Below are 26,296 nucleotides of genomic sequence, written 5' to 3'. Positions count from 1 at the left end.
TGCGGGACAGAATAACAGATATAATCGGAAATGGTCAGATTGAGCCGTACTTGGTTTCCATTGGAACTAAACATTTTTGATGGTTCAGCAGATGGTCCTAAAATCTATTGTTTCGTTCTCGCCTAGTTCAGTAGCATCTATTTCTACATCTTCAACACCTGCGTAGGTAAATTTTCAAAGTCAATGGTCCTGGAACATCAGATTTGATGTACTATTACTTTTGGAATTTACATACTCTGTGCTTTAGTAATAAAAATATAAACTATGTTATTTATTAATTTTAAAGCGATATGAATAAAATAGGTGAGATGGGAAAAATTTGGTTTCACCATAATTGAGTAGAAAGGTTCAAGTTATAAAAAATACATTTTCGCGACTAATCCTATACACTGCGTTTCATAACTGTAGAACCAATTCATTTGTCTGAGTATCCAGAGATATATAAGAAGTCGGTTGAATTGAAGTATAAGGTGTAGGATATGATAACTATCTTCATTTATAAGACTGGCCATTTGAACTTTTTTGTTGCATCCAATCGCGAAACATTAAAAAAAGGGAAATTACAGTGTTTCATAACTATAGAACCAGATGGAAAAACTCTCACTCCTTTACAAATTAACGTCAATTTCACATGAATTACAATAAGTTTCTAATTCACAGGTCATCTTTAGTTCTCTCAGAGAGAAAATTTTCATAAGATATAAGATATTTTTTTAAGATATCTTACCATCAACACGAATGAACAGTCAGAAGTGCGACGAAGTGCTTCAGAATCATTTACTGCTGTTCTTGCATCAAAAACAGAGTGATAATTGGGTAATTTGCATCAATCCATAAAATCCGGAAAGTCATGCCATGGTTTAATGAGAAGGGGCTTCAGATTATGGACTGGTCAGGCACTCTAATTTTGGACTGGCACTCTAATGGATGTATAGGAAAAAAGTGACCCTTGAATTTTCAAAGTGAACTTGATTAAAAATGTTGATTCCAACGAAAAACTACCCTATGCAAAATATCAGCACAATCGGACTTCATTTACTAGTGTCGCACAGCGGTCAAAGCTTGAGTTTTTTGAAAACCGAAAAATCACCCAAGGGGGGAGTAAAGGAAATCGGTGTTTTCAAAAAAAAAAAAGTGGATGCCAAATGTCTCAGAATTGCATGAAACGTCGAGATTTACCGCTGTGCGACACTAGTAAATGAAGTCCGATTGAGCTGATATTTTGCATAGGGTAGATTTTCGAGGGAATCAACATTTTTAATCAAGTTCGCTTTGAAAATTCGAGATGGCCATTTTCATTGGCACTCTACTGGTCAGCTTGTTTACCAGATCAAAACCCTATCAAGAACTTATGAGGAATGATTGAACGAGTAGTATATGCAGCTCACAAGCTGTATGAGTGATTTGAAGAGCTTGAACGAGCAGTATCCTCAGCGTAGGACGAGATACACAATACAACATGGCGCAGCTTGGTCGAAACTACACCGAATGGGTTTAGTTGAACTGATTGAGAACTAAAGATGACCTACGAATTCGAAATTGTAATTCATGTGAAATATAAGGCCAATCACCACTGAAAACGGACAGCTAGGACATTCTCTCATAATCTATAGTCACCATCATCGTTATTTTCATCACATACTCACCTGTCTTATCGGTTGGACCGTTGATCTGCTTCCTGAGCGAGGACTGTCCGGCTGGGGTCGCCGTCAACACGTACGTCTCTCCCTGGTGCGAGTGCGCATGCTGCAGCTGTAGCTGTTGATGCTGGGGCTGCTGTTGTTGTTGCTGTTGCTGCTGCTGGAAATGCTTCGTGGTCACCACTTGGTTGCCACTGACGGTAACGATGTTCGCTCCACTGGTGGCAATTTGCTGCATTTGTTGCTGCGAGAGTACGATGGGTGTCGTGTGCTGAACGATGTAGCTCCCCGTAGGAGTAGAGGTTCCACTGCTGCTGGCACTGCCTCCAGCATTGGCGGTAGCAAGGGTAATTTGACCGGTCGGTAAGGACTGTTGCTGTTGTTGTGATTGCTGTTGCTGCTGCTGTTGCTGCTGCTGTTGAAGCTGCTGTTGCACCGTTTGCTGCTGTACCAGATGTTGTTGTACCGTTTGCTGCTGCTGCTGTTGTTGGACTACTTGAACTGGGACTGTAGCTTGGGCTGGGGAAACTAGAGGATTCAATAGAGCCGACCCAGCAGAGGGTTGTGTGACCACTTGCACCGAAGGAGAAGTGATTAGGAATGAAGTTGCCGCTGCTGGTACTACCGATGCAGTCGTTGAGACTACAGGCGATGCTAACGGCTGTAAATGATTCGAAGGTTCCATCTTTATGTGAGGTGCCGGTATAGAATGATGAATGTTATTCGTGGCAGGGATAACCGTCGAATTGGTCTGCAGGTGTGGTGTAGATCGGGATGAAGAGGACGGTGAGGATGCCGCCAGCAACTCGTCGGGGGGTTCGATTTTGATCTGATCGGCGGGAATGGTTGCGGAAACACGTTCACTTTCTTCTTCCACTTTGACCTCCGATTCTTTCGTCGATTCAACAGCTTCAGGTTTTTCACTATCGAGAGGAATGTTCTCATCTTCGTCGGGAAGTTTTTTGAACATTTCTTCCTTTGGCGGATTACTGACCTCGAAGAAACTGCTTCCAACTAAGTAATTACATCGCCTCAGAATCTTCCTTCGTTTACTTTTACATCGTTCAACGTTCCGAGGTCGATCATAGCCCACAAGTTCCGAACAGTAACCAACTTTGTTCACTGGTAATTCGTCCTCAACGGGAGAATCAACTAAATCACCGACAGCGAGAACATCTTCCTTGGCATCACCACCAGCGCCAGCACCGGTATCGTCGGCAGCCTCCAACTGATTGAGTATCCCGTCCTCCAAAATTCCGTTCCAAAAATTGCTTGTCTGGTTCAACGACTTCACGTCGTCAATTTGGCACTCTTGCAATATTTTGTCCAACATTTTCTCATCCTCGTTGGATTCATTCAAGCTAAGATTCAGATCATTCAGGCTATCCCCACTAATATTGTTATCGGAGTTGGAGCAGGTTTCCAGCTTAATCCCAATATCATCCCCGCCATCTTTCCGCGCCGCCTCCGGTCCAAGCGGGTGTGGCTCAATAAGATTCTCCAACGAAAACTGTTTGGTTCTAAACACACTTTCTGAATGCTGAAAAATATCGACAGGGAGGTCAGACCCGAGAGTTTGCAGCTCTAGGGCTATCCGACTGGGATCCGTTTGGAACAACGGATCATCGTCAAGCAAATTCTCTTCCAACGGCATTGGTTCCGGTGTTTTTGGCCGGAAGTGAAGCCAACTGGACTGAATCTCATTCAAGAGATCAGCATACACACTAGGTATCGCTCCGCCATCCGCAGATGTGTCGAAACATTCAGTTAATCGACTACCAGACGATTGTAGCGTCCCGCTGGCTGTCGCTTCTGTCTGATGGTGAAGTAACTGCGATGACTGTTGCTCATACTGGGACTGTTCTCGATTTTGCGTAACACTACCGCTAAGACTACTATTAAACGATTGAATAAAATTGTGTCTATTGTTGAGGTTACTACTGCTGCTGCTGCTGCTGCTGCCGCCACCATTTGCTGGCCGACTGTCGTTGCTAATCCGATTCCTATAGCTATTATTTACATTGTCTATCATGTGCTCATAATCTTCCAGGACTTCCTGTTTCACCTCCAACGCCACATCGCCATCGATTTCACTTTTTATCACATTATTTTCTGAGTTATTCACATTACCACTAGTACTACAAGTGCTACCACTATTACTACTAATTACAAACGTCGATGACGACGTCAATCTTCCTACTGCTGCTGCTGCTGATGTCCTTTCATCATCGCACTGTTCCTGTTTCACTTCCACCACACCATCTCCCCCAACAAGCCTACTACTGCTACTCTCCTCCTCCCCTAGACTGTCACACTTCCGCACCAGCCCAAAGCCGGCCATGAAATACTCATCCAGGTCCGCCTCCTCCTTGATTATCAGTTTTCTTCGCTTGTTGTTCACCTGAGCGCCATGGCTACTACTGCTGCAGTCACTTTTGTGCTTCTCCGGCAGATCGTGGTGGTTCGTCGTCACCGTTGCGGTTGGTAGCGCGGTCGTCGAGTGGCAGGGCGCAGCAGTAGTGGTGCTAACGACAACGCTCTCCTCTTCGGGTTCCATAGCGACCGCAGCGGCAGGTGTGGTTTCCGTTTCTATGATTTTGTAACCCAGCCGGGACCACAGATCATCCTGATCCGTTGAAACGCGGTCGATAATCACGCGGCCACCCCGGCCAACGCGTCGCCGGGCGAAACCAATGCAGCGGGGTCTGTATGTAAATAAGTTAAAGTAAAAGAAGAATGTGAGTGACAGTTTATGATACAAACGATCGAAGAGAAAATCTTTAAATATTTTTCCTCGATCACGACACTATAGATACAATAGATACAATAGTATGGCTTGTACCATTTTACACGATTTGTAAAAAAACAATTTCTTTATTCATGGATTTCATATTATTTGATCGTTAGCTTCAATTGATCCATTTTGTCCGCGTTAAGGATATGAAAGCCATACTCATAAAATCAGTGGCGTGGGAGGTTCACGAAAGCTCCCCTCGACACCACTGCTCATAATGCTGATGTATCAATCATTCTTGGCAATTAATCTACAATTCAGTTCATTTCGCGACAGGTAATGCAGGACTGTGACAAAAATGTGAAATAAAAAGGCTATAAATAAAATCAACTCGAAACAACTCAAAAAAGTGATAACTGGTTTTTCATTTTAAAATATAAAAATACTAGCTAACCCGACAAACGTTAATCTGCCATATAAATTATTTGTAGAGAATATTTTAGTTGTTAAAAAAATAACTACACCCAGGTTTTTTACGCGTTTTTTTTGCGTGGTTTTTTACGAGGTTTTTTTTTACGCGGATTTTCCAATTAACGCGGTTTTTTTACGCACAGTGCAATATCACATCTCCCCCTCAGCTCACATTTTTCTCTTATGTTTTCTCAGAGCATATTACGGTAATTAGTGCTTGTAACGGAGCTTAGCGCTTATGAAAGAAATAAGTGCTGCACCTTATCACGATTCTTACGTGGATTTTAGGTGTTAGGTAACGGGTAGCTCAGCGGGCTGTACAACAGGGCGGGGTTTTTACGGGCAGCGATTCGTGAATGGATTTCCCTGTCTACTTAGCTCTGGATGGTCCAACAGTGGTACTGCACGTGCCTCGGCAGTAGAGTGTACACATCACAAAGGAATCTTCTAGCAACAGCAGATGTCCTCATTCGTGAGGAAAACCGAACTATAGCAGGAAAAAACTACGCGTTTTCGGAAGCGAGTAAAAATCAACTTTTTACTTCCGTTCTACGTAAAGATAGTCCCATTTGATATCTATCATTAGGTGACATGGTTTTTTTTACCCGGATTTTCCAATCAACGCGGTTTTTTTACGAGGTACGTATCCCCCGCGTGAAAAAAAAACCTGGGTGTAATGTATCGTGTGTTTGAGGCAATCCATTCTTTGATGAAGGTCAAATGGGTATTTGGGGATGGAATCTATGATATACAGAAAAATAAAGTGCTATGAACGATGACCGCTGCCAAAAATTTAAAAAATGACTCATTCAATTCAATGTATGTAAAACATGTCAAATATGAAACGTAAAACGTAAAAAATGTAAAAAAAAATTATTACTCGAGTGCATCGCGATCGGGAGAGCTAATTTTCATTTATACTTTGTTTGTTTCATACTTTTTATTTTGAAAGTATGGCAAAGTTGCTACATTTGCACAACTCGATTGGACTTGAGTCTAACGAATCGGATTTCAAAATACGGGAGTAGTTGATCAGTAGACGGATCTGGAATTTCCAAGGAAATTGCACTATTGATTTTCTCAGGAAGTACTTTTTCCACTAACCAACTAACCAGCAGATTAAAGACTTCAGTTTTGTTTGTACATGTGCTGTAATGTCACGTGCATTGTATTTCCGTCTGGCAAGTGCAAAGGCGTTTCGCGAGTGAATGTATTCTTCCTCGCGCCGCTCCTGTTGATTGTGTGATTGTGTAATGGATGTATACACGTGCTCTCCAGCTGGCGTTTTGTCAGGATTGATGACCATAGCGTGATTGTCATTGTGCAATCCGAGCATATGTGATTTGAAGTATTTCAATAAATCATTGTGCTTATTCAATGAGGCTTCCAGCTACGCCAGCATTTAGGCGAATTGTCGGAAGATCCGGATTCGGATGATGAGAAGAAGGCTTTTTGGCTTTCCTTCAGGCGAATATTCTTCGTTTCGACAGTGTTTCTAGTCAGCCTGATTCCCGCAGCTTTTCTTTCAGAAGACACGAAGGCCTCCACAACAGATCCATTATTAAAAATATCGTCCGATGCATCAAGTGCGTCTGCTTGTTTCAAAATACCCCTACGAATGATATTGATTTACCGTATTGATATTATTCCAACATTATCTGCTTTAATTTATTGTTTTACCGAATGATTTAAATCTACAATTTTATTAGGTAGATTATGTATTTACATATGTTGTTCCCTTCTCAAGCCCACGATGCCTTGTGTTTAATCCGTCGATGGAACTTTCGTGGACGAAACCCCTCTGGTTTCGATCTGATAGATAGGATCCTGATTAAGCCAACTCAATGGCTCGGTGGTAAGCACCTAACATGTCAAAAACTCGCTAAGCTACCATCAAATTAGTCGATCATTTTTCCGCCGTCAGGATTTTCTGTTGAACCGAACGCCGTACGGCCCATTTATATGTGATATTTAGAAGTGATGATCAGATTGTTGTCACAATATCAGGGTGATAAGATGATGCAGCCATTAGCTCTTTAGTTTTTTAAATTGTTTATTAACCCAAATAGTCTATTGTCCACGATTTTCAATCTGCCTCTGAAGTTCGTCCCTAGAGCAAATCAACGCCAAATCAGCCGATCGCTTATCCGACCATCTCCATCTCCACTACGCCTGATCGGCTCCTAGAGGTCTTAATCCTTAGTGGCGAAAAATGCTTGCAATCGATTTGCACAATCTCTTCTTGATCCCAATTTCTTATCACTCAGGCAGTTTTGCAATGCGAGAAAAAGGGATGCATTAAAACTTCCCAACCAAACTCCCGAAGTTTCTGGCGAGTCACTACCGACTTGTGTGGCCTTGTGTTGTCCTGATAGAACACAACATCTCTTCTGTTGGCCTTCTCTGGACGTTTTTGGTCAATCGCTAGTTTCAAACGGTCTAGTTGTTGACACTAGACATGACACCTAGAGTTGACACCGTATGGAAGCAACTCAGATTAAATGTTTTCTTTCAAGTCCAACAAAATACACAGTAGAACTTTCCAATCCATTAGACCTGGGGTGGCATTGCGCATTTCGAAACGAGTAACTCGTTTCGAGAAAATTCGAACTCAAATTGAATTGGTTTTAGTATTATCTATCTTTTTCAAGTTAATATTTTCAGTGTACTAGATTTAGAGGAAAATTTGTCTCGTAGATAAATGTAAAATGTTTGGGTTCGTAAACAAAGCTACGCCAAAGTGGTCGAAACGAACAAAAATCACTCGTCTCGAAATGCGCAATGTCACCCCTGGTTTGACCACCGTTTGAGCTGCTTCATCACGCTTTGATCACAATCGTTGACGCACAATATTGTCGTGTGCAACCTATTCCTCATCCCCAGTAACTTTTAAAATATGGATCGAATTCAACCGGGTTGGTCAAGGCTTCACAGATGGAAACTCGGTCCATCATGTTTTTGGTGTTAATTGATGTGGCACCCAAACAACGAGCTTTTTTGTGAATCCAACCTTGCGCAAGTATTTTAAAACTGCTTTATTATCGATATTTAGCTCCAGGCCGGTCGACTTTGATTATATTTGTGATTTTCCGACATTCTTGACGACGAGTCTGCCTCTGCGAGGTGCATCTTTAACATCAAAAATGCCTGAATAGAATTATCGAGACCAAAATTGCACGTAATTAGCTGTTACAGTATCGGCACACTAACAGGTAGTTCACTGTTATTTTTCGTCTTGAAACTAATTCGAGGGTAAGGAGTGTATCGTAAAGTAGTCTTAAATTTCCAAACATCAAAATAAAACAGAAAATGCATACAAAAGTGAATTTTATTAAAGAATATTAAGTTTACATAGCAATTAAATGAAAAATGAATCAAGCTTATTGTTGATTTTTAAAAAACTATCGAAACTTAGATTTAACTCCACTTGTCAAATTCAGCACAGTAGTCTTTGTGCACTTTCTGATCGCTGCAGATCAATTATTCTTGATCTTGGCCTTGACAATTGCCCAGTAACGTTCAACTGGCCGCAGCTGAGGACAGTTAGGTGGTTGAGGTCTTTTTCGACGAACATAATGTTGTTTTCCGAAAACCATTGTGGAGTGGATTTGGCATAATGTGCCGATGCCAAATCCGGCTAGAATAGAGGAGGAACCTCGTGCTTTCTATAAAGTGGAAGCAATCTCTTCCTCAAGCATTTTTAAATTTGAGCGTTAATAGTCCCTTTTGTGAAAAAACTTTGACGTATGTTTCGTCATCCATGAGAATGTAATGGTTTGGATTGTTTTAAATACGCTCATATAGCTTTCGAGATCGTATTTTAGCACGATCTTGTGCTCCGGTGTTTGTTTGGCCATTTTTTGCTTTTTATAGGTCTTTAGACCATGTTTCTGTTTAATCCGTTGAATCATCCCAACACTGGTTTTGAACTTCTTGGCCAAGTCACGAAAAGATACAGACCTGTTATTCTGAATATAATTTACAACTTTTCGGTCCAATTCGGGAATACTTGGTCCGGGTTTTCGTCCACTTCTGCTGAGATCCTCGAAAGAACACTCATTACCGAACTTTGCGACGATTCGTTTAACACTTTCTGGACGAACTTTGTTTTTTTGCTATTTTGAGGTATGTAACACCCTTTTCGGTGCACCAATTGTGCAGAATTTTCTTATTAGATTCCAAATCAATCCGCAACATTTCGAAAACAACTTTATGACCGCGACTAAATGACTTGTATTTCGATTTTTGACATGTGAAAAAACGTGCTCTGATTACGACACTAAAAAAGGTTCACCCGTTTGTGTGTAATAACGTTTTAAATGTTTAAGACTACTTTTCGATACACTCCTTAACTTGCTTCACTAACTTGTAAAACGTAGTGCAATGGCCTGCCGTTCATTTCGTTTTCACCGTGAGGTTAGTACGAGCATAAGGTCCATTGACTTCATCCTAGCTGCGGGTTCTTTCGTACCTGAGTGAGATAAAAGATCACTCAGGTACAAAAAAACCCGCAGCTTGGATTAGTTTTCTATCTAAAGAGACTTTAAATTTCTTAGCTCATCCGCCTTTAACCAGCAGCTTGCTTGTACTGTCTCGGTGCCTGGTTTTCTAGTACGTGTTATAGAAAATGGAAAAGCCTCATTTTACGCTATTTTAACAAACTAATTATTGAAAAATTTAATGAAAAGTACGTAGATTGTTTATCATTGTCAAAATCAAATGATGTAAAAATTCATTCATCATGAAATGACTGAGTAATTGGCCCTCTTAATTGGACAATTTTTCATGACGGGACAGATTTTGTTTCTCAATTTGTACACCCAATATGTTCTCTATAGACGTAATACTGCGTCAAAAGTGATTGGATATAGAACTTCTCCCGATCCGGCAGAAAAAATCATATAGCAGAAAAAATAAAAACGGCAAAGAATTAACTTTCGAATGAGGCCGAATTCAAGATAGTTAACTTCATTTATTTGTGTTTTATTCCGATTTAAAGCTCTTTGTCTCTGTAAAAAACGCTTTTTCGTATATATTGAGTCAGTGTCTTTTGCAGTAAAAGGGTTATTTTCGTTCATTCTAGCTCGCGATAAAAAATTAATGCAAGCATTCTCTTGAGCAAAACTATGTATTGTGTATTGGATATAATTCCTACATAATAAGAAATATTTTGTATCTTCCAGTTCAAGAAAAAAAACTGCTGTACAGTTGGCTAGACAAAACTTTTCCACAAGTTTATCGCATTTTATCACAAACAGCGTGCATTTTAGCTATGTTTTTAAGGAAGGAAAGGTCAATGAATGTGGATAAACCCTTGTAAAAAAAAAAGTTGCTACCAAAAAATGTGGTCATGTTAGTGAAACTCGAAATTTTGTGTAGTCGCCACAGTATAGTCCGTATAGAGTTTTCATATATTTCAAAACTTTTGAAACCTTGGGAATATTTCTGTTACATGCTCATAGATGAAAACGGGAAAAGGCTATTTGTATTCTTGATATTTTAATAATATAAGTTGTGATCTTTCGTCACAAGTCAAACGAATCAATTCAAAATTCAATGCGTTGACTGATTATACTCCATTCATAGAGTCTGTTATTTTGGATGATTTGAATCCTATTTAAGTTAACAACTAAAAATTTCTACCTTCTTCATGAAAATGCAAAAGTGCAAAAATTTACAATCAATGTACTACAATTTGGTTGTTATCGGATGCTATTCGACAGTCAGCAATGATCATCAATCGATCGTAGATTTTCCTGTTCCTTTTTTAATGATAGACAACAGATCCGATATTCGATCTGCATCCCATGGAAAACAGAATAACAAAGACATTTGTACCTATTATCGAAAAGTTTCTAACAACTCTGTCAATCATCATATTCCATTCAGTCAACTGGTTTCTGGGTTCTGGGCCGATTTCTGAGAAAATAATACGCCCCTACGCAATCAAAATCATTCAAATGTAGTTCGAGACGATCCGGACAGCGACCGGTTTGTTGATTTCTATGTCTGGTAATGTTATCTAACCATTTTGCCTATCTATTGACAACAATAAGTAAGTAAACAATTACAAAGACAATATTTTCATATTTTGTTAAATGGACAAAATGTATGCCGTAGTAACAAAAAGATTCCGTGAATTGAATTTAAGAAAATACGACTACAAAGATACTCAGGGTGTCGACTCAAAACTCGAAGAAAAATTCCCTGATATTCCCTAATTTTCCAGTAATTTTTCAGAAAAATTCCAGATGTAGACTAGTAATCAAATTCTTTACTAATACTTTAGCTATTGTTCTATTGCTTTTGTTCCTAAGATATTTAGTTAGCTTAAACTATGAAATATAAGAACGTCTGTCGATATCTCCCAATGAAAAAATTGTTTGTGTTGAACGACGACAGAGAAGTGTCGTAAAAGATGAAAAAATTGATTTATTAATACAGTTCAAAGTTCTTATGAAAGAGCCTTAAACACTAGCAGAGTATGAGTTATTTTCATTTTGATTCGGATCAATTTCACGAAACTGTTATGATTTTAACGAAACACTTTTTCTTGCAATCTTTCGGGCTTCTGTGTATTTTCCAAAATTTTCTTATTTTTTTCAACTTTCCTTGTCTTCTAGATAAAGAGAATGAGAATTTTGAACTCGTTGAATTACCTAGCTCAACATTTTTATTTATTCTATCCTTCCAAAGTGAAGCATACCATCGTAAACTTGTCGCATAGCATAACCGTTTCCTCACAAATGTTTTCTTAAAACATTCGGTATAAATGAAAAAGCTCTCTAAACGTTGGAGTTTCCACACGAGAGACAGAAGACCATTTTGGTTAAAAAATTCCGTAAACCTATCATTTCCAAAAATGCTCCAGTCGTTTATTTTCCGGATCATAGTAAGCAAACTTGTTGCTATTTCTGCTATCAATATTGTTTTAGTGCTAAGTCTGCTGGAGCTCCACTGAAACGTTCAAAATGAGTCAACTATTAAAAAAGGTCACTAGAGCCAACAGTCAAAAGTTTCTCGAATCGTTTCCCAGCTATTTTTTTTAAATCGAAATCAATGGCGGCAAGATCAAGGATATATCAATGCTTTGAAAGCTTTGAAAGCGAAAGCAGAGCTCCGCATCCCAGAATTTCAAGATTTGTCTGTCGTAAATTTTTGCCGAGTTTTTTTAATCCATCAATCTATTGATGAATCCGGAGCTACCCAAATTCAAGAGTTTTTCTTCTCCTTTGTAAAAGTCCAGTTGCAGCTCGCGTAATATGACCAATTCACGTTGGTATGTTTGTTAATCTCTGATGCTTGAGAACGCTTCAAGAACATTGACGTCATGTAACGATTTACCACCTCCATTTATTCTTCATCCCAAAATCTGATATTTAGATGCAACTGCAGACTCTTTGTAGTCTTGTTCAAAGACTCTTCGAAACTAACGACAAAATATATCTTACGAAGTTTCATCAAGCTCAGAATTCTCAGCTTTAGAATTCGTGGCAAAGTCTAACATAATCATGAAGCTCATTTTATCAAGCCCTAGCTATACCTTCTCAGCATTTGGTGTTATCAAAATTTTCTAATTACTGCAATAATAAAAATTCTAAATGACGGAATTTATTTTTTTCCAGATTGATGTCGAAAGGATTTTCAAGGTAGTCGACACCCTGTTACTGGAAGATTTTGATGTGCTTAGTGTCGATTCCAATATACCCTAATTGACAATATTAGCAGTCAGTCTAAAAAGCATTCTACTACAGAATGAGTTCGTGTACTACGACTTGGTTATTGCCGGATTCGACACAGCAGTCGGAGATGACAATTAACAGATCGTAGAATTTACTATTCCTGTTTCAATAATAGACGACAGATCCGTTGATCGATCTGCATCCCATGGAAAACAGGATCGAAGAAGAAAAATGAAGAGAATAGCTCAGCTTGCATTGGAAAAATTGAATACCAACTCTGCTCACCTGGGATGTCGTAAGGAAGTAAGCGTAAATCGATACCGCGGATCTGCACCTCCGTTTTCCTCCTTAGGTTCCCACGGCCAATTGCCGACAGCTTTCGTAATCGGCTAAAAAAGAGATAGAAAAATTATAACACCAGAGCTCTGCCCTCCGCCAGACAAAAAAGAACTGCGGCCGACTCACCCTATGATATTGACTAAATTTGCTGCGCCGAAACGCGTAAGCGTATTCTTCCTCCGGGGTCGAACTTCCCTGCAAATTGGCCAATTCCTCATCGTCGGAGGACAGACCCGGATCGGCGGCGCCTAAAATATCCAGCGAGCAAGGTTAAAATCCAACCTAGGAAGCAAAAGAGCAGTAGCAATTTCTCACCGCTGCCATGTCCGCTGCCGACGGTAGCTTCTCGTCCGCCGGCACCGCCCGACGTTGGCGTCCTACTGAGACCACCGTTACCTGCCCCAGCCGGATGATACTGGTAGTGATAGCCAGCCACACCTCCCGAACCCACACCAACCGATCCCAGCCCAACACCAGAACTCCCAGCGACTGCTGAGCCACTACCGGACGAACGTTCCTTCGGTATTTTATGCTTCCGCTTCTTGTACTGTCGCTTCTCTTTACGGCTGCCGCTCAGAGTTTCATTGTCGCGTTTGCTGGAACTACTACCAACATGGTATTGCGACGACGATCCACTACCATACGACCCCACACCTGATCCACCGGATACTCCTGCACCCGGCACTGCGGAGTGGTGCGACGAGTATTGGTTCGAGTAGATTGGAGCGAAAGCGGGCCTGAAGAAAAATTAATTGTGGTTATACGAAACCTTCCTGTGCACATGATATTGGTAATGAACCTTGAAACTTTTGATGCACTGGAGGTAAATTCGGCTAGCATTTGTCCGTTGAAGTCCTGCGCCTGGTAACGTTTCTCGTATATCTCAATGCTGAGATGCAACTGCTCACGCTTAATCTTCTCCCGTCGCTTGATCATCTCCAACAAGGTCACCGCCCGACTCAAATCCCGCCTAATAACAATACGATTTATAGACAACAACGAAGAACACGATTGCCCAAACTACGCACCTCAACTTCAGCATCTTCTCGTAGGACGATTCGTCATTCTTGCGATTCTTCCTGGTTTGCATCTTCTCGGTTCGCCTTCGAAACGCCAGGTACGGATTGTTGGGGGTTGTATTGCCTCTACTCTCCGTCTTAACCGACAGGATCAGCGGGTGTTGCTACAGAAAAAAGGGTGAAGCATTAAAAATATCCGAAGCGATGGTGCGAAAGATTCAACCACAACTTCTTACCGTCTTGAGTCGCTTGTTGAGCCAGTAGTCATATACGGCGATGCTCACTTCGTCGTCCTGCTTGAGCAGTGCTTTGGCTTCGTTCAGCGTGACCACCGTCTGGCCGGAACTCTTCTCCAGTCTGTCCATCAGCGTCTCGAACCGCAGCGGGTCTAGGTCGAGCCGTTTGCCCTGCGTTGTGACCCACTGCTCGTCCGCACTGTCCATGTCGTAATCGGGCACGTCCTGCTCCAAGTTGAGTGCTGTGAACGGGGTCAGTGAGTTTTAATTAGTGTTGTTTATGCCGGATGAGAATCGCAATGAGCACAACTTACGCTGCATGTGGATCATCTGTTTGGGCATCTTGTAGTCCTGGGGGTAATACCGGTCGTAAAACTCCGAATCGGTCGCCTCGAACACCTCCGGCGTGGGAATGATTAGTCCTGTACATATTGCTCGCTGCAGGTGGTGCTCCTGAAATACCAAAATTGAAGTATTATAAAAATTTCAAAGATTCGGGAGCCTCTGGAACATTTTTGTAACTTATTCAAAGCTCATAGAGTAATCGAGCTATTCGAGTTTTTTTTTTTGAATAATGAAAGTTGTAATCTTTCATTTCCAGCCAGAAGCATCTATTCGAAAATCGATCCGATCACTGATTGTACTCGATTCAGAATGTCCGGATTATTTGAATCTAATTTTAGTGAACACAGAGACTATATCACGAATGTGTATTACCAGTAATCAATGTACTACAAATTGGTTAATGTCGGATGCTACTGAACAATCTGCGATAACTATCAACCTATCGTAGAATTTACTGTATCTGTTCTAATTATAGACAACAGATCCGGCGTTCGATCTGAATCTCATGGAAAACAGAATACCAAAATACCAAAAAGAATAGTTCTTATTTTGTTTGGTACGCTTGGTAAGTTGAGTTATATAAGGTTTTTATAATAATAATAAAAATAATAAGAATCAGTGATTTTGGATTTTTTGAGTTCAGCTTCAGTTAACAATTAATATCTAATTAAATGCATTGCCACAAAATTTTACAATTAATGTACTACAATTTGTCGTTGTCGGATACTATTCACCATCGAGCGATGATTATCAACCCATCGTAGAGATTACTGTATCTGTTCTTATTATAGACAACAGATCCGATGTTCGATCTGCATCCCATGGAAAACAGAATAACCGCTATTAATATCAATTATCTATGTTTTCATACAAAAGTAAGCGTCAACTTATATTGTGAATCATAAACAACACAGGAACTCCTATAACTGAATGTACAACATAACTGTTACAGTTCACAGTTTTCATTTCAAGACAAGGGGTCGACACAGACACAGTTTTCATTTCAAGACAAGGGGTCGACGAACAGTCAAGAACAGTTTCACACCCATCACCATTATCTGGCATGATTCTAAAAGCTACGAGAGTTCATATTAATGTTCTAATGGGCGTTTTCTAACGTACCTCTTCTTCTTCTTCTTCAATGGCACTAACGTTCCTAGAGGAACTTCGCCGTCTCAACGTAGTATTACTTGCGTCATTTTTATTAGAGTACTTAGTTGAGATTTCTATGCCAAATAACACGCCTTGAATGCATTCTGAGTGGCAAGATCTAGAATACGCGTGATCACAGTGCAAGTCGGAGGAATTTTCTTTGAAGAAAAATTCCCCCGATCAGAACGGGAATCGAACCCGAACACCCGGCATGTTAGTTATGACGCTAACCACTCGGCCACGGGAGCACAAACGTACCTCTACATTACTCAAAGAACGTACACGATAAATACAGTAAACATTCACTAACTGGGTGAAAAGAGAAGACCACTTATCGACATTCGCGTTTTAACTGGTCCGGCATGTTAAACGTCAAATAAAATCGAGGGAAACTTCAATGAATTGTTTGATTCGCTTAGTTCCTGTAATTGGATAAATAAAAGGATTCCAATGGAAGTTTCGCATTGAGTGCGACAACAGGTATGATATATGATTTGAGAAAATTGTTTTTCTGTAGTTTAATCAATGTTTTTGTCGTGCGAAAATAATGTCAACTTTCATAACATTTAAAATTACATTCGAATGCCCCTCACAGCAAATCTTCCATTTGAATATGGCGTCGATTGTTTACGAAATTGTGCTTTTTAACTGGTCCAAGGACCAGTTAACGTTCGCCCAGTTAAATAGCAGACCAGTTAAACCAGGACCAGTTAGCGAACGATTACTGTACACTACAATGCACTGCTTGTATTGATATAAGAAAACAAATTGCGATGTGTGGTCAGCTTTTGCATTGTTCTCGCATGGGCAAGAATGAATGAGGCAACCCTCTTTAGCTGCTTCTATAAAACCAGGAAAACCATCGAGGCGACCGAACCAAACTCTATTCAGGGCCAGCAAGACTTTCTAGTAATAAGATAATACTAAAAGTTCGATGCATTAAAAAATAATATTCGATGTGATAAACAAGCGAGTTGAACAAAATAGTATTGTAGCCCTACGTTAGCAATGCGATTCTGGGCATTGTTTCCTATATTTTTTTTGCATTTTAATGACACGTTCAAAGCTGAACACTTTCCTGGAGAATTATTGAATTGAAACCAAAAATGCGGTGCATGACAAATTGAAGATTGCTAACACATTGCCACAGAAACATACATAGGTCAAATGAGCTCGTTCACTATTATGCAAATACATTAGTCGTTCGCAAACTGGGCGTACTTTAGCAGGACTGTTCTTCAACTGTGCTGCAGTAATAATCACCCCTATTCTGTATTTCGATCGATTCGAAATATTTCGAATGACTTGATAAAATTCCATTCTGTATTCCGTTCGAGTTGTTTGTGCATTTCATTCGATCTGTTGCTCTTCGAAAATTAAATGGGCAAAACGTTCGAAACAGGGAATTTAAAATTATAACTCGAACGAAATATCGGTTTCGAATGAAATGGAAATCCGTCGGAATACAGAATAGTGCTGAATAATGCGTATTACAATAGGGATGCTACAAAAGCAGACCGATAGGAACAGCAAACGACGCCATTTTCCCCCCTTCTACATTTCTCTTCAGTTATGTTTGACATTTCATAATGGAAAGATATACGATCCGAAATTCGGAGTCAATGGCCTCAACTTTAAGAGCGCTACGTCCAATTTATGATCATCATAATCGTCCTGCCAGATCAACAATCGAACATCTAGTGGGAAAATTTTAATCCACAGGCACAGTACAAAATGTTCCCGTGCCAGTGAGACAAAGAAGGGCCCGCGTCGTTCTCAAGCGTTGGGCATTTCTGTGACGCCGTTGTGGCGAGTTCTGTGAAAAGGTCATGGCCTACATCCTTACAAGATCAAATTGACGCAAGAACTGAATCCGTTTGACCACCAGAAGTGTCATATGTTCGTGAATTGGGCTAAGCAACAACAGAAAAATGATCCGGATTTTCATCGAAAAATCATCTTCGTCAATAAGCAAAATATGCGTTATTGGTCTGGCAGCAATCCACACGTACTTCATGAGTCACCATTGCATCCCGAATAAAATACGGTTTGGTGCGGTTTATGGTCCGGCGGCGTCATTGGGCCGTACTTCTTCCGTGATGATCAAAACCGGCACGTTACCGTGGATGGAAATACAATTCAATTAAGGTTCCTATGAAGTTATGCCCAAGATTATTGAATATCACGTCTATGATCCGTCTATTTTGATCCAAAGTGATAAACCAAAACGAAGCGTCAACAATCTGCAGAGTGAACTGAATTCGATTGTTCAGTTCCAAAGTAAAAAGTAGCATGTTTTGGACTCAGCAGGAATTTTGTTGAATGATTGTCTCCAAATCGATAAAATAATAACAGAAAAATATTACAAAAACCTTTTGGACCAACTGAATGATACAAATTCGTGACAAAAGATCAACTTTAGAAATCAAACAAATCATCTTTTACCACGACAATGCACCTGGTTCCATACCAGAGATGTCGTAATGGCCAAATTTATTGAATTAGGAAAATTCACTTTATTCGCCAGACCTGGTATCAATATTGATAATCATATAGAGTATGATTCGCTTTGAGTTTGCTCAAATACCTTGTTTTCTATTATATTTGAAATGTGTGTGTATCCTATCAGCTTCTTTACTTAGTCATAATTGGAAGAAATATTAGAAATTAACTATTGCAAAAATACATAGATAAAAAACTGAACTAAAACTTATTTATTTCTTTTTTCACTGAACAAATCAAATTGAATAATTCTTCAGATCCAAGTATTTATCATGAATTTCCTATTCTGGGAAATGTAGTTGAATTTACACAATCAGAGAATCCAGATAATAAGTTCCGATTCCAAATCAACTCCAATTCGTTCGATTCTTTGTCAGTCTTACTTCCCAACGTGATAACAACAAGAAAAGGAGAACTTCATGACATAAATTTATTTCATTGCACATTTCCTTGAATGAGCAAGTTCTCAGAGCTCTATATTTGATGTAGCAACATGTTTTACGACTTTTTTGGCGTAAAATTACAACTTTCAACAACATATTTGAGATAAAAATTGAAAAACTAAATATCGGCGTATCCCTACGTCAACTATGCGGTCATGTCTCGGATACAACCTTTTATTCCTTATGTGTTACCAAGTTGTCGATCGCGGGCAACCGGTTGAGAACCACTTTTGTAAATGGAACACGATCCTATCAGTGAAACTTCACCCTTCAAGACACATCCGTGTTATAGATCATACATGATTCAGGTTTTTTCCATATTCATATAATTAGAAACTTTACTAAATTCAAGCAAAAAAGAAACCTACAGCTTTAGTGTTTAAATTGAAGAAGACATGTAATGTGAAAACATGATAAATGGAACAACTGTTGAAATGCTGGTTCTTGTTTGCTCTGTTCTGTTCTTGTTTTTTAAAGGTTCGTGCCATCGAGGAATTTCTTTTCAAGTATGGAAAACCACGAAAAACCTTTCAAGCGAACGATTAAAACGCTAACCATTGCGCAACATTTGAGCATCATCGAGCAGGTCGAAAAGTATGAACGAAAAGGGTCTGAAGCTGCAAAAGATTTTAGTATTGCACAAAGTACGGTATCAACACTATTCAAGCTAGAGAAAAAATAGAATTGAAAATTGAATCTAGACAAAAACCATATAAGGTTGGTCGGAATCGAAAAGCTGGAGCGGTCAATGGATTTTTTGTCTTATCAACCCAGGAAGAATAATTTACTTCTCTCAAGATGTATTCTTCGGGAGAAGGCTTGCGAATCTGTCCAGAAACTAGGAATTCTCAACTTTAAAGCACAGCCAACATGGACGAAAGCGACAAACCGGTCCGCTGGTCAATGAAGAGTAAAAACCCAAGATGTCTCAAAAAGAAGTCATTACCATTTTTTTTTTTCTTTATTTTTGAGACTTTCAGCCTCCTGGGCTGGTTCGTCTCAGGAAGTCATTACCAGTGATATACGAGAGCAACACCAACGCCTGGATGGTCTTAATGCTTTTTGAGAAATGGATCATGTAACTTGACGAAAAATTTTCCAAAGAAATTCTGCGTAGTAGTAATATATCATACTTATATGTATTTCTTCTCAAAGGTGGTCATGTCGTTGATAACTGTACAGCGCACCCAAAATCTCTCCGACCAAAGCTCAAATCGATATGTTTACATTTTTTCCACAAATCGTTACTTCCGTAGCTCAAAATCACATAATCATGAGCCTGGATCAGCACTTTACATAATCAAGAACCTGAATCAGTACTATCGCCGTTTTCGATTGCAATTAGTTCGATTAGTTAAACGAAGACTGCAAGAAATGGAGGATATTTGTCCTTTTTAACCTTCATGTTATTCAGCATTCTTACTGTGTTTAAATGCACTCTAGGACCCTTCAGATACACCGATATTAGATGCAATTGAAACACTTTCACCCTCAAATATCAATAAGGTTAAATATGAGAGTATTTAAAAGTGCTTCAGAAAAGTCGAATTTTCCTTCAATGATGACGATGATATTCCGCTGGCAGAATTGATGCGTCGTGAGCTTGCTGATGTCGACAGTACAGTACCGTTCGATTGCTCAACGTCCTTTAATGATTAGTGCGAAAAGGACCAAAAGGTGATTTGCTGTGAGCTGATGCCAGATACCGGTATACTGGAAAGTGTTGAAAAAGCTGAGAAAAACGCTGAAACGACTTGGATTGAATTTCCACAATGAATTGTTTATATCGATATTGCAGCGAAATTAAAAGAGATAGAAGTTGGATGTCAAAGAACAAATTGTAGAGCGATTAGAGAGCTTTAACTTGATTGATAGAAACAATCAAGTTTAGTATGAATTTGTGAGATAAATTTTATAAGTACGCATTATAAATTGATAACTTTTAAATTTCCACTTCCAAAATTCCAAAAATCCACTAATTTAGATGTTCCACTACTATATCTTGTACTAAATTTTCTCACATTTCAAATGAAAGCAACAGAATCGACTTACGTAGCGTACTTTTAAATGTAGAGCCAGTTTGAGGCAACAGAGTCCGAAACAAAAAAAAGTTCTATAACTCTGTCATCGTTGAAATTCGAACATATGCGTAGAAGTATTTTTTTCGTCAAATATAACAGTCCATCACCTCCTGAGAGATTACGGAAAGAAAAAAAAACATGTGAGAAAGGTGTTTTCTGATTTTAAGGGGATGAATCAAAAATTCAAATTCATACCATACCACTTACATATACAGTCAACTCTCCCTAACTCGATATCCAAAGGGACCATCGAGTTAAGGAGGTATCGAGATACAGAACATTTTTTCCTAATTTTTTTTTATGTCTCAAATTGTCATATATTAGGGTAAGTGTCCCAATTATGGTATGAATTTGAATTTTTGATTCATTCCCTTAAAGTGAAAAAAACACCTTTCTCATATGAAAAAAAAAATATTTTTTCCAGAATCTTTCAGGAGGTGATAGACGGTTATATTTCACGAAAAAAATCCTTCTACGCATATGTTAGAATTTTAACGATGACAGACTTATAGAACTTTTTCTTTGTTTCGGATTCTGTTGGCTCAAACTGATTCTACATTGAAAAGTATGCTACGTAATCCGATTTTGTTGCTTTCATTTGAAAGATGAGAAAATTTAGTACAGGATATAGTAGTGGAACATCTAAATTAGTGGATTAAACATTTTTGAAGTGGAAAATTTAAGTTTTTTTTATTTGTAATTATTAATTTTATCCTAAAAATTCATACTAAACTTGATTGTTTCTATCAATTAAATTAAAGCTCTCTAACCTCTCTACAATTTGTTCTTTGACGCCCAACTTCTATCTCTCTTAATTTCGCTGCAATATCGATATAAACAATTCCTGATGAAGATTCAATCAAAATGTTCAAAAATCGCGATTTTTAACCCACTGTACTTATAAAAGCCACTTAAATTTCACCTTAATGCTGAAAGGTTAATTTTTTTTCTTGAAATTATTCATATTTGAATTATGAAAAAAAACTTTTTTTTTCAAACTGTATACAATCGAGTCCTAAATTTTACATAATCGAATCATATATTATCGAGTTTGTATATAATCGAGTCCGACTTGCACGAGGCACTAGGTTAACAAAGAAAATATTGATTAAGTATGTTACTTAAACTGAATTGTAACGATCACGCAGGAACTGTTCAATCACAAAGAAATGTTCGAATAGTTTTACAGGAACATTTTCAGTTGATTTCAATATTCCGGACATATTCTTCAGGTTTGATTAAACGTTCGAATTAACATCTCAATAGAACTACTATCTTCAGCGTTTTTCTCAGGTTTTTCAACACTTTCCAGTATATCGGTATCTGGCATCAGATCACAGCAAATCACGTTTTGGTCCTTTTTGCACTAATTATTAAAAGACATTGAGCAATCGAACGGTATTGTACCGTCGACATCAGCAAGCTCACGACGCATTAATTATGCCAGCGGAATATCACTCCCGTCCATGTTGGTTGTGCTTTGAAGTTAGGAATTCCCAGTTTCTGGACAAATTCTCAAGCCATATCCCGAAGAATAGAAGAGGGGTAATTTATTTTGTCTAGCTTGACAAGACAAAAATTCATTGACCAACCTTATATGCTTTTGGTCTAGATACAATTTTCCATTCCGATTCCATTTTTACTTTAGTTTCAGTAGTGTTGATACCGCACTTTGTGCAATACTGAAATTTTTTGCAGCTTCAGACCCCTTCCGTCCATACTTTTCGACCTGCTCGATGATGCTCAAACGTTGCCCAATGGTTAGCGTTTTGATTGTTCGCTTGAAAGGTTTCTCGTGGTTTTCCATACTTGAAAAGAAATTGTTTGATGACACGAACACTCCGTCTTCACTTTCAAGAACAATTGAGGGGTTCAGAATGCAAGGAGTGTAAGTGACTTGATCGATTTCTCTTCATCAACTTTTTATTTAGTTAATAACTCAACTGCAAAAACTTTCCAATTTAAGTTTGCTATAGAATCCGATAGATGAGGTTCCGACCTATTTTCCACATTGGTAAATACAGCTGGGAATGTATTTGCAGCTAAGTTATGACCCAAAGAGAGAGTCGATGTAGACAAATCGATCAAATCACTTACACCCCTTTGATTCTAAGCCTCTCAATTGAAATCTGAGGTAATAACGCACAAAAACATGTACGCGAAAATCAATCGAGTTAGGGAGGTGAAAATCCATGGAAAATGAATCAAAACACATCGAGTAAGAGAGGCATCGAGTTAGGAAGGTATCGTGTTATGGAGTGAAGAATGCTTGTAAAATCGAAGGTGCCATGAAATCCATCGAGTTAGGGAAAATATCGAGATACAGAACATCGAGTTAGGGAGAGTTGACTGTAATATATTTGCAATTTACACATATAATATATTTGCAATTTATGACATAAAAAAATTATGAAAAAATGTTCTGTATCTCGATAGCTCTCTTACTCGATGGTTCCCTTGGATATCGAGTTAGGGAGGGTTGACTGCAAACCTCTGTGCGGATTATCCGCGAAAGCGAGTTCCGTAGTAGTTCTATAAACCTTCCCGAAATTTGTCAGTAAGTGGTAGTCTTGCTCTTCTGTTTTCGTCATGACTTATGGATAGTCCAATAATTTCTGTATTGATGAAACATAGTTTTCATGCTAAAATATCTTTTTTCGTGTTTGCATCTCAATTTTAGTCTTTTATTGCGTTATCCGCGATTTTTGTTATACGCGATGACCTAGCCCGACTATTTTGCAGATAATCGGGGTTCTACTGTACTTTAATAGAAAATGAAAGTGAGCGAGTAAGAGTAAGCACTACAAATTTAAATATGCAAAAATCAAACAAAAATTTGCACTGAAAATTTAATAACATAAACTTTTAACTGTCTTCTTGTTTTATTGATATTTTTCTACCAGCATATGGTTTCATCACTCAAACGTTTCGTTATTATGGAGTTATTGGGGCCAATGTTTATTCACCTAATCAACGATTTATGAAGAAAAGTATCAAATCTATATGCATGTATTTGGTTATAATAAATTGTGTAATGGATCAGAATGTTTACTTGAACATCCTAAAGGTGTAGTATGTAGCAAAGTGTGAACAAAATGAGATGAAATCGAGTATTCAAGTTTTGCCAAGACAAGGACCCAGAGCTCAAGACATATGAAGTTCGCACATGGTTACATTACAATTACTCAAAAGTTATTGATATTCATCCACAGTCTTCCGACATCAATCCCAGTAAAAAACTAAGGAAGTTATCTGTGTAGGAAATTTAGAAACCATTAAATTTCTAAAGATAACGATTTTAAAAACCACCTTATGAACAAAATGATAAATATACCTTCCGTATACACAAAAAACTCGTAGATAAGGCTAAAGACAGCTAAAGATAGTTGCAATGAACAAGGGATACCATAATAATGATGGAATAAGGAAATTGGCCAACGCTTCGAATTCGAGTAGAGATTTCAACCAGCGAGTTTGAGTCAATTTTCATACATTAGCACATACATTCGCCATTTTTAGAGAAATAGAAACCATTATTCTGAAAACAGAGCAAACCTTTTAACTCTCATATGACACTATAATTGTATCCAAATAAAATGTTCCGAAAGCTTGTTTTCGACTTTCTAAAGAAGGGTAAAGAGATCTGCATGGTGGAGTACGATTACGGATTTGAGTCACTGTATAAAGTTCGCACATGGTTAAATTACAATTGCTCAAATGATAAAAAATCGTAGATGAGGTTAAAGACAGCTAAAAATAGTTGCAATAAACAAGAGATACCATACTAATGATGGAATTCTCATATGACACTATGACTTTTTCTAAATAGAATGTTCCGAAAACTTGTTTTCGACTTTCAAAAGAAGGGAAAAATTCGATGGAAATTACGTTTAAATACGGTCATATGAACGAAAATTATAATCTCAAGGTAAAAAAACCTGGTTCTAGCTATGGTAGCTCATAAAAATACAAACCAAATAGGTTGTGTAAAAATATAACAGCAAAAAAAAATCACATGGATTTGAGATTTGCTATAATAAAAACAAACATTGAAAGCTGCACTCATAACTCTGTAATAAAATATGTTTTGCACAATACGGATCAAACCAGTTTGCGATCGTAATATTTTTACGCAAATTTCACCAAAACAGAAACCAATCAACAAAACCTGGAGGATTGAAATATTTAAATCTGAGCCTTTATCGTCGTAGTTCAAAACACAACAACGATTCCGTTCAATATAAAATGCAACGCCCCATTTGCGTTACACCACACAGTCGGGCCATTGATTAACCATACATCGTAGTACAGCCTCAGTATCAATGTTATCACAATGCAGCAAAACCGGTTAAACATCGAAAACAGAAAACGATTCATCACTGCGAATTTCCATATTACTATCATTTTTGTTGTTGTTGTTGCTACTGCTGCTAGTGCGGCGCTATTAGTAAACAAAAACACTGCCCGCGGCTAAATCAGAACGAGCTGTCAAACAAAACAAAAAAAGAAACTAAAGATATGCAATTTTAGCGCCAACCATCCGCAGGAGAACCACTGCACGAATGTAAACAAAGCCACTTTGATGCTGATTCTCGTCCCGGCACGGCTCAGCGCGTAAAATCATCCGATAACATGACATTGGTCAGTGATTTTTGGCCCCGGTTTGGTTAGGGAAACGTGAAAAAAATAACCCATCCGGACCGCCTGCCGCCATCCGGGATTTGTCAACTTTTGGCAAGATGGCGGCACACGAAACCTCGTTTTCGCTCTGGGCCGAATGGCGAAGGAAAAGCATTACGTTCTGGGAGACTGTGGGCTTACCGATTCCTCCTCCTTCTCCATTCCACTGGGCATCTGTGGCACGGCGCGATTGATGGCCGAATATTCCGGCAAATCCGGCAGTTCCTCGGCCAAATAAATGGGCATTGGTTTCGAGGGATCGAGGGCCCTCGCCCGAAACGATAGCTTCGACATTTTTTTCTGCTTCTTTTCTCTCTCGCTTGCTCCTCCTGTTGTCGTGTTGGTAAAACACCTTTTTGTTGACTGTCACCTCTCTCTTTCTCTTTCTTCCCTCCTTCCCACTCACACACTCGATCAATGGGATGCGTGCAAAAAACGGGGACCCAAACCAAGAAAACCGAACGGAAGAAAAAAAAAACACGCGAAAAATCCTACTTCCAAGGTCCGCTAGGAGGTCCACCGGGACCCGGTAACACGACCCGGAACGTTTCCTAGTTCATTCCGGTGGTCACGGCGTGCTCGCACTTAGTTATAAACGGGAAAAAACGATTTTCTATTCTTGCTTCTAGAGCGTGGTTACGGAAAGCCATAATGGCGGCTCTAGTCAACTACTGCGCTCTTTGCCTGCTGCGCCAGCTAGCTCTAGCCGTGGCCGCGGACGAACGCGAAAATTCGTGCATTTTTACCAACACACAACCTGCGATCGGAACTCGACTGTCAGTGCACGAGACGTCAAATCGCATCTACCGAAAGTGTTTTGTCTTCGTGCAGAGTGCTGACAGCACGGAGAGCTAACAAAAATGATATTTTAAACCATGCAAATCATAATGTCATGCAAAAGCAGTAAACGTAAATCATTTTTCACCAACAAAACCGAAGATTTCCATTCAAAGCACCGTCAGACAATTCGAA

The 26,296-nt window shown here is 39.0% G+C and overlaps 1 protein-coding gene across 1 annotated transcript in view; it reads right to left on the bottom strand.

Moving 5' to 3' along the window:
- The window catches only part of LOC129774869 (uncharacterized), a 38,625-nt gene extending 12,585 nt beyond the window's left edge, over positions 1-26,040 (bottom strand). Inside the window, exons 1-9 of the mRNA XM_055778904.1 lie at positions 25,466-26,040; positions 14,436-14,574; positions 14,122-14,363; positions 13,895-14,049; positions 13,666-13,836; positions 13,182-13,603; positions 12,993-13,114; positions 12,813-12,916; positions 1,647-4,345 (exon numbers count right to left, since the gene is read on the bottom strand). Of these exons, the coding sequence (XP_055634879.1) occupies positions 1,647-4,345; positions 12,813-12,916; positions 12,993-13,114; positions 13,182-13,603; positions 13,666-13,836; positions 13,895-14,049; positions 14,122-14,363; positions 14,436-14,574; positions 25,466-25,618 (4,207 nt within the window). The 5' untranslated portion in view covers positions 25,619-26,040. The remainder of the gene's footprint in view (positions 1-1,646; positions 4,346-12,812; positions 12,917-12,992; positions 13,115-13,181; positions 13,604-13,665; positions 13,837-13,894; positions 14,050-14,121; positions 14,364-14,435; positions 14,575-25,465) is intronic.
- Between the last annotated feature and the right edge of the window lie 256 nt (positions 26,041-26,296).

This window comes from Toxorhynchites rutilus, chromosome 3 (genome assembly GCF_029784135.1).
Source record: "Toxorhynchites rutilus septentrionalis strain SRP chromosome 3, ASM2978413v1, whole genome shotgun sequence".
NCBI classification, from domain to species: Eukaryota; Metazoa; Arthropoda; class Insecta; order Diptera; family Culicidae; genus Toxorhynchites; species Toxorhynchites rutilus.
This window is presented reverse-complemented; position numbering and strand designations above follow the sequence as displayed.